Source organism: Paroedura picta, chromosome 2 (assembly GCF_049243985.1).
Source record: "Paroedura picta isolate Pp20150507F chromosome 2, Ppicta_v3.0, whole genome shotgun sequence".
In the NCBI taxonomy this organism is placed as follows: domain Eukaryota; kingdom Metazoa; phylum Chordata; class Lepidosauria; order Squamata; family Gekkonidae; genus Paroedura; species Paroedura picta.
In genome coordinates this window covers 101,905,498-101,925,154 of record NC_135370.1, presented here as the reverse complement: position 1 = coordinate 101,925,154, position 19,657 = coordinate 101,905,498, and the positions used below count along the sequence as shown (strand labels likewise).

The window sequence follows — 19,657 nt, the reverse complement described above, 5'->3', positions numbered from 1 at the left end:
GGCACCGCCTTTTCTCTTGTAAAGGAGCCGCTAGGCGGCAGCGGCGCTTGTGCCGGTTTCCGGGAACCTGTTTGCAGAGAGCTGTTGGTTGTTATGGCCACAGTGAAGGAGAAAGCGGCAGCTTTGAATCTCTGTCCTATCTATAGCCCAGCCAACAAACCTCCAGGTAATGGCCACCTCAAGGGTGACGGGAGAAGAGGGAGTATCCGGCAGGGGTGTTTGTAATATGGGTAAGAAGAACCTGGCTTGGTGTGGAGGGGAAAGGGAAGCAGTGGAATTAGAAACTTTCTGCCCCTTTACTCACCTGCCTATTTTCTCAGCCAAGAAAGAGAAGAAATTCCAGCCGAAAAGATGGTGTATCATCCTTCCCTCCTGTTTTCCTCCATGACCCCAACCAGGCCACTATTGAGGAGCTCTGTGAGCTGCTGTGCTCCAATTGGGACTTATTTTTCCTTAGTTACTAATGGGGACGGCAGGCTTCCTCTCTCTATTGCGCATTTTACTTAAGGTGGTATAGATGTCCCTTCCTGGCCCCCTTCCCCAGCAAGGAGGCCGTTGTGACTGAGAGATTGCAATTAGCTTTCATGGTGTTTTGTGTCATTTTAACTTGGTCTTAATAAAAGGTATTATATGGGTTTTGATTTCTCTCTAGCCTTCCATAAGTACATGAAGCCAAGGTTACCCAAAGAGGCCAGGGTTTGAGCCTTAGGATCTAATGACTTGTAACTGCTGAAGAATGCTGCCTTTGTAGTCAACAAAGAATTTGGTTGGCTGTTGTTGGAAGCAGAATGCTGAACAGGAGCAGCCTTTGGTCTGATCCTGCAGGTTGTCCCCTTATCTCTCCATGTATGTTTCTGGCTGAGAAGTTAACTGTAGTCCTTTTAGAAGGTCAGACTTGTGTTACGTTAAGAGAACTGGTTCTGATTGGGTATGGTTAGGAGTAGCCTTTCTGCCTCTTCTTATCAATTAACTTGTTCTAGTTGTGTAAGGGTTCAGGCAAGGGTACCTTTGCCTCTGAGTCTATTTAATGTTTCCTGGCACTGGGCAAGGTATACCTCTGACTTAATGTACATCACCAGTTTGGCTGGATCTCATTTTGCTTTATGAGATGTATTGTAAAACAAGATGCACACATTTCATGTAAACAGCAATGTATTCATTGATAGCTTTTAACTATCTGGAGAAACAACAAATGACTTTTCTTTCTTTGGGGTTGAGGGACATACTCAAAGTTACCTGGATAAATTATTAGGGACTATGGTCTATATTACTGTGTAAAGCTTGCTGAAACTAGAATCCTGCTATGTAATTTTGCATAATTTAACGTGTCATATTAATATGCTTTACTTCAGTTCTGTTTTTTAGATTTCTGGTTGGTTCTATGACTCTAATCTTAATGTATTATTTATTGAATATCCTGCCTTATTGATTGCATTGACTCAATCTGCCTTGAGTCCAGGTGAGAATGGCAGACGATAAATAATGTAAATATATAGCTATTGTAATTGCCTGCAGCAGCTGGTAGACAGAGGTTTTAGTGGTGATAAGGTAGCATGGTGTTCCAGGCCAGATTGTATCTTTTTGATAATCTATGCACTTCAGAAAGATTATCAAAGCTTTGGTTTGTGCGCTTTTTAAGGAAGTCCTCTAGAACTTTTTTTAGAACTGTCACCAAGATGCATCTTGTAATTCATCTGCATTGTTCGTTAGGTTTCAGTTTGGCACAAAGACCATTTGGTGCTACATATGTCTGGACCAGCATTATCAATGCACTTCATACACAAGTTGAAGTGAAAAAGCGACGTCAAAACCTGAAACGTTACAATGACTGCTTCATTGGCTCCAATGCTGTGGATGTCGTTTATGCCCACCTTCTCCAGAACAAATATTTTGGTGAGATGGATATTTCCCGGACTAAGGTTGTGAGACTCTGCCAGGCATTAATGGACTACAAAGTGTTTGAAGCAGTTTCTACCAGAGTCTTTGGGAAAGATAAACAGTCTGTGTTTGAAGATAGTAGCTGCAGCCTATATCGGTTTTCAGATGCATCAAGCCAAGCAAATAGACCCTCTGAGAGAGTGTGTGGCCATTTTTTACACCAAAGGTAAGTAAGTACCCATGGATGTGTTGAAGACCAGAGAAGCAATACTTTTCTTGTTGCCCTGTCTAACGTAGAATCTGATTATGTTGATTCAAACTCAACTTCACCTAATAAAAACATGTTTAGGATTGTCATCTGATCTTTGCCCACTTACTCAAAATCAGTCCTAGTTGGATCCACACTGACCAGTGAAGTAAATGAATCTGTTCTTCTCTAAATAGCATGGAAATGCCTAAAGCCAAGTGATCCCATGTATTGGTTGCAGTCCACAGAAGAATGCATTCAGCCCTGAAAGAAGAAAGTGCGGCTAAAAAAAGAAATATTGAAAGTATACGCCGTTCTTTGGGTCTTTCTCAGTTATTAATGTTCTGTTCTTGTTGCATTCCCTTTGGCCTTTACCCAGTGGCTTCTGTCCAGCAATTCAGGGGTCTGCATCCATGGGCTTCTTTGTGCATGTGATCAAATAAGCTCATTGTTTACCAGGTCTATCACAGGTGGATAACATTGGTGTCTGTTTCTGGCACAAAGAAGGACATTTTCCCATTCTTTCTCAAAAGGTGACTGGTACTCTGGTTAACTTCCTGGCTGGGATGTACGAGCCCAGCCCTGGATCTGAGTGGCAGTTCCCTGCCCTCATAATCATGCATACAGCACCTGTTTCCATGAGAAGTTCTGATCCAGAAAAAAGAGGAGCCTAGTGGACCTAGCCCATCAATTGTCTAGGGCAGGGGTCCACAACCTTTTGCCACATGGGGACTGTATTATTAGCCCATGGGCCTCAGGTTGTGGGGACCCCTGGTCTAGGTTATCAGTTTTCATTGCTGCTGTAGTGGTACCAGCCCAACTTTCCACACATCAGGCTCACATATGGCTCATCATGGCAAACATCAGTTCTATGTGGAATCACTGCCTAGCAGAGAAAGGAGGGTGCTTGGTGAGGGCTGCTGCCATCATGGTGCCTCAACTGCATTTTCCTCAGGCAGGGAACAAGGCAAGCTGTCTAATAGCACATGGCAGGCTGGATTGGCTGGCTGGCTTTTCCTCCTTGTCTCTCCTGGAGTATGCGGGATTGACTTAACAGGCTGACTTGCTTGCTTGTTCTTCCTTGCTTCTTTTGGGAGGCAGGATCTGTGGCAGACTGTCTTGATGGGCAGCCTTAATCATAGAGTTGGAAGGGACCATATCGGCCATCTAGTCCAACCCCCTCCTCAATGCTGCCTAAAGCATCCAAGAAAAGTGTGTATCCAGCCTTTGCTTGAAGACTGCCAGTGAGGGGGAGCTCACCACCTCCTCAGGCAGCCTATTCCACTGCTACTGACTGAAAAAAATCTTTGTTCACTTTTCATTTTTTTGAGATGTGGGGTCCATGCTCACCCAAGCCACGTGGTTGGACAAAGATATAACCAGTGCCTCTGCAACTGTTGTCTGCCCCCCGCTGCCTCAGAGGCTCCTGCTTTTCTGTAGCCAAGCAGGACCTTTTGCACGATAGCCCTGCAATGCCAGCTACTACTGCTCTGCAGTCTTGTCCATGCCATCCTGGAAGAGTTGGGAGCCTCCCAAACTTAGCATCACACCCTGGGGCTGCTGAGCCCCACCCAGAATGTTGCTCCATCTAGCAACTGGCCTAGGGGGCTGAAAGCCCTCAAGTGGGCATTGATAGGGAGAAATGTTCTTCAGTACCACTCAGCCTCAGGCAAATTAGTTTTTCAGCTGCATTTCCTCATCTGTGAATAAATTGGAAAGAACTAAAGCTTTGTGCGGTATGGAAAGAGAATTAAGGTGATGAGTTTCAGAAATTGCTGCATATTATAGACATTATTACTGGTAAATTGGGAACTGTTCTGGTTGCTGTTCAACTATTTCATCAGCAATTGACTGAAGGATTAATCTAATTGCCTTAGGTAAAATAGATTTAATTGACTCATGTGGTTAAGACTGTTAATGTCATTAGGATTAGCAATTCATGATTAAGTGCAAGATTGAAGCTATAAACCTAATTTAAGTTTGTATTGTATTGATTTACAGAATGTGGTCCAAAGCAACCATAGTTCTATGTTGATAGGTATTTTCTTCTATATTTCTGCCTTATATTTTGTTTATGCCCATTAGACATGAATTGCTATTTGTGGTTTTGTATAAATTCTATAAATTCTGACCATGGTAATTAAAAATGGCAAGAATGGGAAGGGGATATTGATCTACTCATTCAAAAAAACTGTAGTTTTGTTGTTGTTGTTATTGAATGTATGAAAATGCGCTATGAATTGGACCACTGACTTACCTCTGCCCTGCTTGGCACCAACTTTTTGTAGAGAATGTTTTTCTTTTTTCTTGCGATTCCTTTAACTGTGGATGCCATGGATTGATTCTAAGGCCTTCTGTATACAAGATATTAAGCCACAGGCATTCTCAAAAGTAAATATGGGGAAGGGGAAGAGATTGGCCTAACAGAATTCCTAAGCGTCTGAGTTATCCTAGAGGGGGGTGGCTTAGTGCTGTTGTGTACACCTCATTGTGTAAAAACTTAATTTTTCCTTCTAGGTCAAGGCACTCATATTTGATAACCGAGAATACAATTCTCAAGTGGAATTCTTTAGAACAGGACTTCCATTGTGGAAGAGATCAGCACTCCATACTCGAGGCTTATTCAAACGGAATAATTCTGTCAAGGGCTGGGAAGGGGATATCTTTGTTTTATCAGTGCATAATGCACAAGTGAAGTAGAAATTCTAGTTTGGCATGAACTTTCCATCTGGATACAGAGCATGCAAGGGGGTGATCTTGTGTATGTGGTATAAGCCCTCTGGGTTAACATGCTTCTTGCAGTTGATTTCATTAAAATGCTATTCCATTTGTGGTAAGTATATAAAGAAGCCTGCTTTGGATATAAGATGCTAATATAATAAGCTGAATATAATTGCACTTTGTTGAATGTCACTTAGAGGAGCTCTGCATTTGATAATACCTAGTAGAATTCTGTTTAATTAAAATAAGCTTTTGTTTCTTTTGGGAAATGAAGACACTGAAGAATATCTTCACTGCAACTGCTTTCTGGACATGCTTAGGACACATGGCTGAGCAGAAGGAATAAAATCTATTAGATTCTTGCTGATTGAGTTCAAAATCAGAATAGGGGAGCTGACAAGTTCATGTTTAGTGTAAACATGGATTTCTAAGATTATTTCAGAAAACATCACAGGTTCTTCTTTTTGCACATATGGAACAGGAGAACCCTGAAAATAATATTTTGGAGGTAACTTGGGGTAAATTAAAGGTAACTAAAAAGTTAGCTTTTCCTGATAAAAGCATATTGACAACTGAAGTGCTGCCAAATCAATCCTGTTGTGAGTCTGAGATGTTCTGTACTCTTTCACTGGCAAAAATGGAGACTACGGTTATCAACTCTATCTCTACAAGAGGAGGCATGATCTTAGATATGTCATTTCTTTCTGGAAAACAAAATTGCTTTAGGACTCTTTCAGCACTTTTTTTTTTGTCTCTCCATGCCTTTCAAAGAACCAGTTCTCTTCATTTGAGCCTGTTTCCTGCAGTTGTTGGCATCAATAATGAGAACTACCTCTTGGGTTTGACAGCTTGTGCAGAAAGTATGGTTCTTCAAACATGGGCAAGTGTTTCAATCACAAAAGTGCTTCAACTGGTATATTTTAAAGCTGTGCTTTAAACCCCAAGAGACTTGCTAACACGAGGATCATCAATATCTAGTCCATGTATATTTTCAGTAATTAGCACTACGGCACATGCAAATCTTCCATTTAAGTCTGAAGATGCCTAGTTATGTACTTGTAATCACAAATTTAAGTAACTGTCACAATTTTTCCCTATACTCAGGCAAAAAATAGGTAAATCTACCCTTTACAGCTCTTGAGAGAAATAATAATGTGACTATAGTTCTGAGCATTAAATGACTTCTCTTTTTCTATTTTAGTCTGAAATTTTTAATAGATGCTTTATTCTGTCTTTTCAATTGGATAGCAGAATATTCAAAATGTGCACAGATAGACTTCACCAAACTATTGTTGTGGGTGTGGGCATTCTTTTGACAAGTGTGTGTGAATCACTCAGACTCCTTGTTTCAGACAGGATAAAAGAGCATTACTTAGCACACCAGAAAAATCTGAAACCTTGGAGAATCTCTTGGAAAACTTGAGTCTAAAGCCAGTTAGTTCCCCTCAAGTAAACTACTTTTCAAGTTTGTCTCGCCAAGGTAAGTAACATAGAGATATAACAATTGCTTGCAACTCTGGGAATTAACACCTGTCTGATTTGAAACTGCAAGTTAAACTAAACTGATGTCAGTTATAAAATACAGTGCTCAGGCTACAAGGAAACAAATTGGCTTGGAGTTCTTGCCTGAAATTTAATAGAGATAACCAGTCTGAAACTGTAGAAGAAGAAGAGTTGGTTCTTATATGCCGCTTTTCTCAACCCGAAGGAGGCTCAAAGCGGCTTACTGTCACTTTCCCTTTCCTCTCCCCACAACAGACACCCTGTGGGGTAGGTGAGGCTGAAAGAGCCCTGATATTACTGCTCAGTAAGAACAGTTTTCTCAGGGCTGTGGCGAGCCCACGGTCACCCAGCTGGCTGTGTGTGGGGGAGCGCAGATTCACACCCGGCTCGCCAGATTAGAAGTCCGTACTCGTAACCACACCAAGTTATTGAAGGACTTAATTTTGTCAGCAGGTAGTATGTGTGCACTCCTGAATTTCATCAGAAGCAATAAAGTCTCCTTTCTTATTTTGGAAGAGGGAAGGACTTCCTTGCTATATTTAATAACAGATTTGCCTCCCAGACTGGGTACATTTTGGGTAGCCAACTTCTTGCAAATGTGCCACAACTGACAAAGGAGGTGGGAAGCTTGTGGCATGTCTGGAGGAAAGCAGGAAGGCTTGAGAGCCTGGCAATGATGGCTTAGACTCTCAGCCTCTTCAGTGATGAATTTCTGTCTTGAGCCCAGCTTATTTGAATGGAGCAAAGTGGCAAGGTTTTTGACAGATGGAGCAGGCTGGCATGTGTGCTGTGGTGTTTCGTATAGTGATACTATCTGCCACATCCAGCTTGACTTTTAGCACTCTTGCTAACCCTTGGGCCCCAGTGGGCCGGAAGTCTTCCCAGTACTCCGTTTTTAAGCAAGAGCATTCAAATGCAGTGCTGCTCCCTCTTCCTCTTCCTGCAGAGCAAAGAAAAAATGGATATTGATTTTTTTTAAGGCATCTTAGAACTGAGTACTGCTTGGAAACTGTAGCAAGCAGACAAGTAGTTAGATTTCAGTTTTGGAATCACTTGATGGGCAGGGACACTTGAAGCTAAGTGCATCATTGTTCAGCTCCAAAGACCTTCAGAACAAGAACTCCTTTCTTTACACATCCTTATTAGCATGATTTATGTGATCAGACCCTCAGCCTGGCAAAGATCACTTGCAAGTTACACAGGAAAGTATGTAAAGCATTTGGGGTATGTCCAAACACAGTTCTTTTTAACACTTGTAAAAGAAGTGCTACAGAAAGGACTATTGGACACCATCTTTTTACTCTGAAGAATACATGTAAGGAAAGTATTAGGAACTGGAGTCTGTTTTGGCAGTGAAATATTAAATCTCTTCACCTGAAAGTCAAATGCTATAAACTGAGATTACTTCTTGATGTTCAAACAAGTTTTGTTTACTTGATCTTGCTGTTTGACTTTTGCTCCCTTTCCAGTTATTAATGAAGTCTGGAGAGAGCAAACAATTACCCGCTTGCTGCAGCTTATTGATCTTCCACTTCTGGATTCTTTGCTTGAGTATGGAGAGACAGCAGAAAGATTCCCACAAGACCAGCAGGAGAATGAACGTAGAATCACAAGCAATTACCTGGACAGAGAGATTCTGAAAGCTTTTGGTGACTCTCAGTAGGTATATATTGGTACTGGAAGACAAAAATGCTGGCTTGCACCCAAGGCCACAAATTCACACAACCTATGTTGTGTCTCTAATTCTTAGTGGTGTACCAAAATGGTCAGACATGCAGTCAGTAAATATGAGATGCCCCATCATGATTTGAGGGTATTAATGGCATTGAAATAAAGAGGACTTATTCCTCTTATTTTGATGGCACGTGGCGATATCAAACTTTACCGGTGTTAGGGCCAATGTCTTGGAAAACACGCAGCTTTTACAATGTATGTATTTCACTTTCTAGGACAGATGAATGGCTGGCAGCAGCAATAGACTGTTTGGATTATCTGCCTGATCAGATGGTGGTTGATGTTAGCCGAAGTTTGCCTGACAGGCCCGACACGGCACATGTGGGGAAGCTGCTCCTCTTTGATACTATTGGTAGATACTACAGTCAAAAGAAGGAACCACTCTTAAGTCATGCCCCTGATATCCATCTGGGAATTGCAGAACAGTTAGGTAAGTGAAATGAAGTACACCTGAAGAAGTGATGTGAAAACCGGTTATTTTGGCAGACTATTTCCTAAGTGTACCTCCTATCTGCAGATGAGAGCCAGTTTGGTGTAGTGGTTAGGAGTATGGACTTCTGATCTGACATGCTGGGCTTGATTCTGCACTCCCCCACCTGCAGCCAGCTGGGTGACCTTGGGCTCACCACGGCACTGATAAAACTGTTCTGATCGAGCAGTAAGATCAGGGCTCTCTCAGCCTCACCCACCTCACAGGGTGTCTGTTGTGGGGAGAGGAAAGGGAAGGCGACTGTAAGCCGCTTCGAGCCTTCTTCCGGTAGAGAAAAGTGGCATAAAAGAGCCAACTCTTATTCTTCTTCTAAATCTGCAGATTGAGTTACACTTGAGCTAAACAGATGTTTCTGAAACTTTGAGGGGCTCCCCTAGCTTTCCAGAAAAATCTGGCATTAAAAAAAATGGAGGGGTTAAATATTCCTCTAAATAAAAAACTGTGGTCTGTGCAGGTGCAGGTAATACACTTAACTTTGAAATTTGTGGTGGTGGCAACTATTGCTGCAGTGGCGGTGGAATCCAGGAGCCACTGCTGGGTCTGACCAGCCTGGATCCATGTTAGGTCAGCTGCTGCCAACAGCAAGAGAAAGGGACCCTTGGCTGGCCTTCCTGGAGGAACTCTGGATGAGTAGTGGAAGCTTCAGCTGGCCTGCCTAGAGCAGCAGTCAGGAGAAACCTCAGCAGAACATCAGTGCAGGAGGCACAACTGCAGTGGGTGGGGCGGGGGAAACCTGAAAGACGCAGGCCATCTGCACCCAGAAGAGAGTGCCATGGGCTTGCATTTCTCTGATGAAGCAGAGAAAATCCACTCTTGGATATGCCAGGGAATATGTGATTTGACTTCAGAGTTCCTGAGCAGTGCAGATTGGGGGGGAAATCCAAGCAGCATCAGAATCGAAATCAGGATCAGGTGCAGATAGCTTTTGTTTAACCGACCCAATGCAGCTAAGCTCCTGGTTTTGGAAGTTAAGCATAATTGGTCCTGGTTAGTACTTGGATGGAGATAGCCAAGTACATGAGAACAGGAAATGGCAGAACACCCCTGAATGTTTCTTGCCTTGGGAAGTCACTATAAGTCATGACTTGACAACACTTTCTACTCATTATTATTATTATTATTATTATTATTATTATTATTATTATTATTATTATTATTATTATTATTATTATTATTATTATTATTATTTCAATTTATTTCCCACCACTCCCTAAGCAGCTCGTGGTGGGTCACAATGTCTTAAAACCCCATTAAAACTCCCATTAAAAGACTTAAAATCCATCACAACATGGCGGAAGCAAAAAATCCCCCTCCTACCCCCATTGCTAAGGGGGGGGCGGAGAAGGAGATTAACGATGTTCAAGAAGCCCAGGCGGGAGCCGTCTATGTCCCTCGCTGACCATTTTTATTTATAGTGCTTGGGGGAGATTAAGTTGGGCTCACCCCAGTTACTGGCTCTATTTCCCCCACAATTCCATATGCAGAAATTCTCTATCAAATGGATGCAGCAGTCCTTAATAAGCCAACAGTAAGTCATGAGGAAGTGGTATCTTGTGCAGTATCTGTTCAAAGGAGGAGGGTGGAGGAGGAGGAGACTTAATTCAGAGATTATTTATTCCACAGTGCTAGCTGATTGGTTCCATTCTTCAGAAGTGGTTTACCCTCTTAAATATTCAGGTTTGTGGAGCAAGATTTTTTTAAATGCATACTTCAGCTTCATGGTGATTGGTATATGTTCTTCATAGCAGAATTGCCCAGCTGTGGTGGGGCAAGTTATTGGTATTTAAATAGGAGAGCAGTGTAACGTTTTGTCATTAACAGCATCATTCTTTTTTGTTCCAGTTAATGGAAAGACTGATCAGGCTCTGGAAGCAGTTCAACTTTACTTGAAATTGTTGGACAGCTCAAGAAGAGAAGAGTTCAGGAGACTGCTGTATTTCATGGCTGTTGTAGCTCAGCATTCTGAGCTAAAGCTGCAAAAAGAGGCAAATATGATCACTTGGGGCACCTTCCAATCTTACCTTTAGGGGCTGCAGATCAGTAGTACAGCATCTGTGTGGCTTGCAAAAGGTCCCATGTTCAGTCTATGGTGTCTTCAATCTCAGCCTGTATAGACAGTACTGACTTTGATGGATTAATAGTCCTAGCCAGCATAATGCATAATGTTTCCAGTGGGTTTTAAAAATTATTATTACAGTTCTGGATGTCAAACTTTATATGACATGAGCCTCTACTACAGCTCCTGGCTATGTCAACATAACCCCTCCCCCCAGGAACTGACATATTGATATTGTAAAAAGAAAATACAACACAGTCTTTGCACATAGAGCCTTCATTATTGCTAGTCCTGCTATCCAAGGAAACAGTCTGCAGGCACAGGACATAGCTAAGTAAGTCTGAGTCTGGCCAGTAGATGTGTGAGAGACCTTGGAACCTATGTATGCTATCTTGAATGACTGATTTTTTGGGAACAAAGTTTGAGTCCAGCAGCATCTTTAAGACCAAAGTTTTATTTTATTGTTGACCTTAAAGGTGCCACTGGACTCAAACTTAGTTCTACTGCATTCGACCAACATGGCTAACAACCTGACTTTTGGAGGCATAAGGAGAATGTTATATAAATGTAATAAGTCAAGAGCAGTCAGGAAAGTCATATGTTTGTAGTTCCTACTCCATTAAAATAACACTAGAAGGCATCATGTTTCAACCTTATTTCAGGGAGACCAAAGTGTCAATGTGATCTTTTCTTACCGTCTTTACAACAGTGTTGTGAGGTAGGTTAGGCTGAGTTATACTCACTGGCTCAAGGTCACGCATTGAGGTTCATAGCAGTGGGGGATTTGAACCTGGGCTTTCCTGGTACCACTCTTGACTTGCTAATCACTACAGCAGCGGTCCCCAACCCCCAGTCCGGGGACCGGTACTGGTCCGTGGATCAGTCAGTACTGGGTCGCGGCTCCTCATCTTACTCCCTGACTGCTGCCTCAGGGGCTGCTCTGCCACTCTGCCGCTGGCTCACCTTTGGTACTCCCCAGTGGCCGCCATAGCTGGGGCCCCCCCTCAACATGGCACTGCGCAGCTGCTGCTGGGAAGTCAGGGGTGCCGCTGGGAAAGCAAGCAGAGGAGGGGCTCAGGCGGCGACAAAGTCTCTCAGCAAAAGACTACCCCACCTGGGCCTCAGTAAAATTGTCAAGCGTTGACCGGTCCCCGGTGATAAAAAGGTTGGGGACCACTGCACTACAGGACACTGGCTTCCATAGTCTTAGTGACTTAGAGCAGCGGTCCGCAACCTTCCGGCTGCCACGGACCGCTGCGCCGGAGTGGGGGGAGAGGGCAGCCCGGGGCCCCGTGCACGTGCAGCAGCCCCAGCACAAGTGCGCATGCGCGGACTTGCTTCACATGCACGTTTTCGTCCCCGCCAGACACAAACATGCATGTGCGTTTGTGCCGCCGCGATGCCAGCAGCCGCAGCTCCTTCTCCCCGCCCCTCCGTGCCGCCAGCAAATCGACCGCCGAAGTGGCCAATTAGCTTGCAGCCCGGCAAGCTTCTCTCCCCCTCCTCCCGAAACAAGAAGCTTGCCGGGCCGCAAGCTAATCGGCCGCTTCGCCGAGCTTCTCGTTTTGGGGGGGTGGGGTGGGAAGAGGGAGCCACGGCCCGGGGGTTGGGGACCACTGACTTAGAGTGTAAGTATACATGTACTTCCATAGTTCTGTTCTCTTCGTTTTGTAGAGTGACAACCGGATGGTTGTGAAAAGACTTTTCTCTAAAGCCATAGTGAACAATAAAACACTATCTAAAGGAAAAACAGACCTTCTGGTTTTGTTTTTGGTAGACTATCAAAAAGATGTCTTAAAGGTAAGTGCCAAAAAGTTCTTCTTTCTATATTGTAGTTCTATAATCTGTTTTATTGTATAATTATATAAGCTGTTATTTCCTTTGTTCAAGATCCCAGGGACACTGCATAAAATGGTTAGTGACAAGCTTGTGGCTCTACAGCAAGGGAAAGATTCCAGCCTGTGTTCAGGTAACCATGACTTTACATCTTTTCTCACTGAAACTTTTTAAAAGCCTAGACTCTTGTTTCATATCATTTGGATTAGGATATGTCAGATGATTGATAAAAGGAATTATAAAATGAATTCTTAGTATGGAAGTAATGAACATAGAGCTTTGTATAGTGGGGTCCAGTGCACATTAACACCATGAGGTCCAAATTCCTGTAAGATAAACATATGTGGTGACTATAGGCAAGATCTTCATTTGCTTTATAGGTTACATAATAACATAATAAAAGCCCTGCTGGATCAGATTGATAGTCTCAGTGGTGGCAAATTTATGGCACGCATGCCAGAGGTGGCATTCAGAGTCCTCTCTGTGGGCATGCACGCTGTCACCCCAGCACAGAGTTCGCTGAGTCAGCCTGCACGAGGTCTGGCTTCCCAGTGCCCAGAGGACAGGGAGGACTCTTCCCACATGTTCCTTGGCCCAGGAAGTGATTGGTTGGCTCGGGTCACTCAGCTGGGCTGGCGTCTGTGGGAGCAGGAAGGCTGCGCTAAATGGAGCACAGATAGAGCAGAGCCAGGCCAGACCCTGCCGGAGATGCCATGCACCACTGCCTGCATGCACGCACACCTGGCCTTGCCACCTCCCCTCAACAGAGCAAAGGTGAAGAAGGAAGGGAGAGTAAAGAATGGTGTGGGGGGGAAAGGGGGGGGAACAAATCCTAAAAATAAACGGCCCAACAACAGAGGGAAGAGAGCAGAAAAGGGTCATAGAAGATGAAGATGGGAAAGAAAAGAAGGGCAGTATTCAGGTTAAATTGCCATGTTAGTACCTTGTGATAAATAAGTGGGTTTAGGGTTCCAGTTTGGGCACTTCGTCTCTAAAAGGCCCATTATGCACGGCCGCCGAAACAGCGATTTCGGGTCACATGGAAAACACGGAGGGGGAAGAAGCGAAGCAAACCGTTTATGCGCGGGACGGGACGCAATGGCGGCAAAACCCAGAGTGATTATGCATGTGGCGATCCCCGCGCCGCTTCTGGTTGCGCCCCGGTCACCTGGAAGCTGCGCTTTCTTCTGCGTTTCGCTAATGCGGCTTTTTCGGCGGCATGCACCGAATCTGCGGCCGGATGCAGACGGCTCCGTGCGTTATCGGTGATTTTAGTTGCCGCCATTCCACCCCGAATGCACGCTATCCCCCCTGTGCATAATGGGCCATAGGTTTGCCATCACTGGTCTATCCAGTCCAGCATCCTGTCTCATGCAGTGTCCAACCAGTTCCGCTGGGGGGCCAGCAACAGGGCATAGAGGCTGAGGCCATCCCCTGATGTTGTCTTCTGGATCTGGGATTCAGAGGCCTAGTGCCTCTGAATGTGGAGATTCCTCTCACTCATCAGGGCTAATAGCCATTGACAGACTTATCCATTCATCTATCCAATCCTCCTTTAAATCTGTTTATTCCTGTCGCTACATTCTCTGGTGCAAGTTTGACATTTTAATTATTCTCTCTGTAAAATAGTATTTCATTTTGTCCATCCTGAACCTACTGGCCATCAACTTCATTGGATGCCCTCAAGTTCTAGTATTTTGGGAGAGTTATCTCTTTTCTAAGATGAAAAGTCTTAGACTCTTCAGGCTTTCCTCATAGGGAAGGTGGTTGAACCCCCTAATCCTCTTGGTTGCCCTCCTCTGTGCTTTTTCCAGTTCTGCAGTCTCCTTTTTGAGATACGGTGACCAGAAGTATACACAGTATTCCAAATGAGGCCACATCAAAGAACTGAACAGGCCATTTTATTCTCAGTCTCTTTCTTAATAATCCCTTCTATAGAGTGTGCCTTTTTCACCATGGCAGTACGCTGCATTGACACTTTCACTAACTCTCCACTATGACCGACCCAAGGATCTTTTTCCTCTTAGTCTCAGCAAACTCAGATCGTCATCGGCCTATACTTGAAGCTGGGATTTTTTTATCCCAATGTGCATCAATTTAAACATATCAGCACTTACACTTCAGTTGCCACATTTTTGCCCACTCATCCAGTTTCTGGAAGTCCTTTTGAAGCACTTCACAGCTAGCCTTGGTTTTTACCATCCTGTATCATTTTGTGTCATCTGTGAACACTACAGAGCTAACGTACACCTGAAGTAATCTGAGCACTTCAGGAAAATGTTATATAAACGCAAAACACAATTCTTAGGTTTTCATAAATATTTTTAAAACTTTTTTTTAGGCTATACCTTCTGTCAAAGGCTTGATGAAAGTGAGTATCGCTACAGTGCCCAGAAGACTACAAAAGATGAACTCTTAACTTTACTAAAGTCTATTGATGAAGACACAAGTCTCTCTGCCAAAAAGAGGAAAAAAATGCTAAATCAGTTTTATGCTACTAATCCAGCAATATTTTTGCAGTATTTTGATGACAGAGCTACAGATGGAGTAATGTAACTTCAAACATGGCAGGAAATTTTTAAAACTGTTTGCTTTTTCTCAATTCTTGTATTAAATAAAATTGTTTTGCACATATAGAAATAATTGACCAGTAATTTTATTTAATTAAAACTGATTACTTGTAATTTTTTAAAAATTAAAAATGATTACTTGAAATGCTTGGTGCAGATATGTTTTCAGATTTTGTATGTTGATTAGCAGGACAATAGACTATTGTGATCTTCCCAATCACAGTTTTATATGCTGCTTCTCAAAGACCTGTTTAAAGTAGTTCACAAAGAAAAACATTTGTTTCTCTGCAAATTTTAGGCTTCTAACTATGGGTTATTAGTGAAGGTGAATGTCAGTTCTTTCCTCATTGCTAATTGTTAGCTGATTCACAGTGCAATCCTAATCTATCATTCTGTATCCATCGAAAAGTCTGTGGGTTAGGTGTTCTTTTAGGACCACACTGTCTGAGTCTTGACTTTTACGTTCTACGGGAACCTGACAACTTTGGTAAACCAATGGCTGTATCTAATAGTATATTTCCACTAGCAAGTTTATTAAGTTCCAAAAAAAAAACCAATCTTCCTCACAGGGCTGCATTCTTAAAGTGTAAGCTGAGTTGGAGCAAATGTTACTCGAATGCCCTATTTAAATTGTTCATTCCAGAGCTCTGTGAAGGTTAAACCTTAAGATATTTGCTGCTGAACTGCTTGTTTCTGCTTTTTGAAATGTATGGATATCAGACTTTAATTTTCACAAGGCAGTTGATCTTAAATATACAGAATTTAGCTTGAATAGTTTGTCACTATTCAATTTTGTGGTGGTTGTATCCACTTGAGTGAATAGGATATTCTATATTTATTAACCCAAAAGATAAGAGAGCCTTTTCTTTTGATAGTACCTGTGTGGGGGGAGGGGGAGGGGGGGATGCTCAAAGCACTGGAGCTGGATGCAGAAGATCTGGGTCCATATTTAAATAGCCCAACAAGGCTGGCTAAAGAAACAAACCTGTTTCTTTAGTTCATGAAAGTTTATGGTAGGAAAGCCTACAAATATATTTAAATGCACTCCAGGAATCCAATTATTTCCACAGCTGGTTCTCTCTAGTTTGTGCCAACTTTCTATTTCCTCAATGCTCCCTAGCCATAGAAATATCAAAATAGCATGTTTCTAATAATTTATTACAAAGGAGCTAGATCTTAAGAGAGGTATAAATACTGCTTTCTTCTAGAGAATAGGAACCCTTAATTTACTACACATTAAGCAACAGATGAAAAGATTGGTGAGAAAGAATTGGCTCTTACAACATTCTTCTGAAATGAAGATTAAGGAAACAACAGTAATCAGGGCAACTCTAAAGATTCGCATAAAAAAATAAGCCACTAAAAAGGTCAAAGGACCATTTAATTTCCTCTGTATCTGCTGTCCTCCTGGAGGTCTGGTTCTAAAACAAATATAACCAGAGTATATTCCTTCCCAAAAGTTCAAGATGGCATATGTACTTCTCCCCCCGCCCCACCCCAAATTTCATTCCCACAACAATCCTATGAAGTAGGTAATGCTGTATGCAAATGACTACCCAGGAGTACAAAATGAAGCAGGGCACAGGCTGGTAGAATTTTGTCAAGAGAATACAATGGTCATAGCAAACACTCTTTTCCAACAACCCAAGAGACGACTCTACACATGGACATCACCAGACGGTCAACACAGAAATCAGATTGACTATGTGCTCTGCAGCCAAAGATGGAAAAGTTCTATCCAGTCAATAAAAACAAGACCAGGAGCTGATTGTGGTTCAGATCATGAGCTTCTTGTTGCAAAATTTAGGCTTAAATTGAAGAAAATAGGGAAAAGCACTAGGCCACTCAGGTATGAACTAAATCATATCCCCGACGAATACACAGTAGAGGTGACAAATAGATTTAAGGAATTAGATCTGATAGACAGAGTGCCTGAAGAACTGTGGACGGAGGTTCGCAACATTGTACAAGAGGTAGCAACTAAAACCATCCCAAAGAAAAAGAAATGCAAGAAATCAAAATGGCTGTCTGAGGAAGCTTTACAAATAGCTAAGGAGAGAAGGGAAGTGAAAGGCAAGGGAGAAAGAGAAAGATATACCCAATTGAATGCAGAATTCCAGAGAAAAGCTAGAAGAGATAAGAATGCCTTCTTAAATGAACAGTGCAAACAAATAGAAGAAAACAATAGAATGGGGAGGACCGGAGATCTTTTCAAGAAAATTGGAGATATGAAGAGAACGTTTCATGCAAAGTTGGGTATGATAAGGGACCAAAATGGTAGGGACCTCACAGAAGCAGAAGAGATTAAACAAAGGTGGCAAAATTATACAGAACAACTATACAAGAGCGAGCTTAACATCGCTGATGACCACAGTGGGGTAGTTACTGACCTGGAGCCAGACATCCTGGAATGTGAAGTCAAGTGGGCCTTAGGAAGTCTGAGCAACAATAAAGGTAGTGGTGGTGACAGCATTCCAGTTGAACTATTCAAAATCTTAAAGGACGATGCAGTAAAAGTGCTACACTCAATATGCCAGCAAATTTGGAAAACTCAACAATAGCCACAGGATTGGAAAAGGTCAGTTTACATTCCAATCCCAAAGAAGGGCAATGCCAAAGAATGTTCAAACTACCGCACCATTGCACTAATTTCTCATGCTAGCAAAGTTATGCTCAAAATCCTACAAGCTAGGCTCCAGCAATATGTGGACCGAGAACTTCCAGAAGTACAGGCAGGATTTCGAAGAGGCAGAGGAACTAGAGATCAAATTGCCAACATACGCTGGATCATGGAGAAAGCTAGGGAGTACCAGAAGAACGTCTACTTCTGCTTCATTGACTATGCTAAAGCCTTTGATTGTGTGGAGCACAACAAATTGTGGCAAGTTCTTAAAGAGATGGGAATACCAGAGCATCTTATTTGTCTCTTGAGAAATTTATATGCAGGTCAAGAAGCAACAGTGAGAACTGAACATGAAATCACTGACTGGTTCAAAATTGAGAAAGGAGTTCGGCAAGGCTGCATACTGTCGCCTTGCCTATTTAACTTGTATGCAGAGCACATCATGAGAAATGCGGGATTAGAGGAGTCACAAATTGGGATCAAGATTGCAGGGAGAAATATCAACAACCTCAGATATGCAGATGATACCACTCTAATGGCAGAAAGTGAAGAGGAACTAAAGAGCCTGTTGATGCGGGTGAAGGAGGAGAGTGCAAAGGTTGGCTTGAAACTCAACATCAAGAAAACAAAGATCATGGCATCCGGCCCTCTCAATTCCTGGCATATAGATGGGGAAGAAATGGAGATAGTGACAGATTTTATTTTCCTGGGCTCTAAGATCACTGCAGATGGGGACTGCAGCAAAGAAATTAAAAGACGCTTGCTCCTGGGGAGGAAAGCTATGGCAAATCTAGACAGCATCCTAAAAAGCAGAGACATCACCCTGCCAACAAAAGTGCGTTTAGTCAAGGCTATGATCTTCCCAGTTGCAATGTATGGCTGCGAAAGTTGGACCATAAGGAAGGCCGAGCGTCAAAGAATTGAGGCTTTTGAACTCTGGTGCTGGAGAAGACTCTTGCGAGTCCCTTGGACTGCAAGGCGAACAAACCGGTCAGTCCTAGAGGAGATCAACCCTGACTGCTCTTTAGAAGGCCAGATCCTGAAGATGAAACTCAAATACTTTGGCCACCTCATGAGAAGGAAGGACTCCCTGGAGAAGAGCCTAATGCTGGGAGCGATCGAGGGCAAAAGAAGAAGGGGATGACAGAGAATGAGATGGCTGGATGGAGTCACTGAAGCAGTAGGTGCAAACTTAAATGGACTCCGGGGAATGGTAGAGGACAGGAAGGCCTGGAGGATCATTGTCCATGGGGTCGCGATGGGTCGGACACGACTTCGCACATAACAACAACAACAACCCAGGTTATCCTGGATGCAAGTAGCCAGACTATCTTCCTATCACATATGCTTTTAGCAGGGATGCACAGACTGAGAACTGACCATCATAACAGAAGGAATATATAAGCAAAAGTTAACCCGGTTACATTAGTAAACTTGAATGGAGCAGACATCTCCCCAAACTCCCTACTGTCCCTTTGCAGAGGAGTTTGCATCCTGGCACAGATCATGGCATTCAGGCAAAGCATTCAAGGGAGAACACAGGAAGATTCAATCTTTTAAATCTTTCTGTCTGCTTTGGTGAACACCCCAACCTCCCAATCTAGGGTTAGGAATCCTGTAGTTCATGGGAGATATCTAAAGGTAGAAGTAAAGGTATTCCCTGTGCAAGCACCGAGTCATATCTGACCCTTGGGGTGACGCCCTCCAGCGTTTTCATGGCAGACTCAATACGGGGTGGTTTGCCAGTGCCTTCCCCAGTCATTACCATTTACCCCCCAGCAACAATTTTACCGACCTCGGAAGGATGGAAGGCTGAGTCAACCTTGAGCTGGCTGCTGGGATCGAACTCCCAGCCTCATGGGCAGAGCTTAGGGAGACCTAAGCGCCCGTCTGCACCATTTTTTTAAAAAACGAAACACATGTGCCTACGATTAATGACAGTTTTTTCATTTCATGGCTCCCCCCGAGGTGCGCCGGGTCTGCTGGTCTGGGCTTGCCA

At 43.2% G+C, this 19,657-nt stretch overlaps 1 protein-coding gene across 2 annotated transcripts; it reads left to right on the top strand.

Annotated features, from left to right (window-relative positions):
* Nucleotides 1-6: 6 nt before the first annotated feature.
* DEPDC7 (DEP domain containing 7) lies at nucleotides 7-15,180 on the top strand. 2 transcript variants are annotated; one of them, XM_077321912.1, is made up of 9 exons: nucleotides 7-166; nucleotides 1,711-2,104; nucleotides 6,199-6,326; nucleotides 7,819-8,008; nucleotides 8,299-8,513; nucleotides 10,416-10,558; nucleotides 12,304-12,429; nucleotides 12,520-12,598; nucleotides 14,807-15,180. In XM_077321912.1, exons 1-9 carry the CDS (start codon nucleotides 94-96, stop codon nucleotides 15,019-15,021), a joined length of 1,563 nt encoding a protein of 520 aa, XP_077178027.1. In that variant the 5' UTR covers nucleotides 7-93; the 3' UTR covers nucleotides 15,022-15,180. The 2 variants fall into 2 exon arrangements, with proteins under 2 accessions (XP_077178027.1, XP_077178028.1); XM_077321913.1 differs by having other exon boundaries at nucleotides 110-230.
* The last annotated feature ends 4,477 nt before the right edge of the window (nucleotides 15,181-19,657 follow it).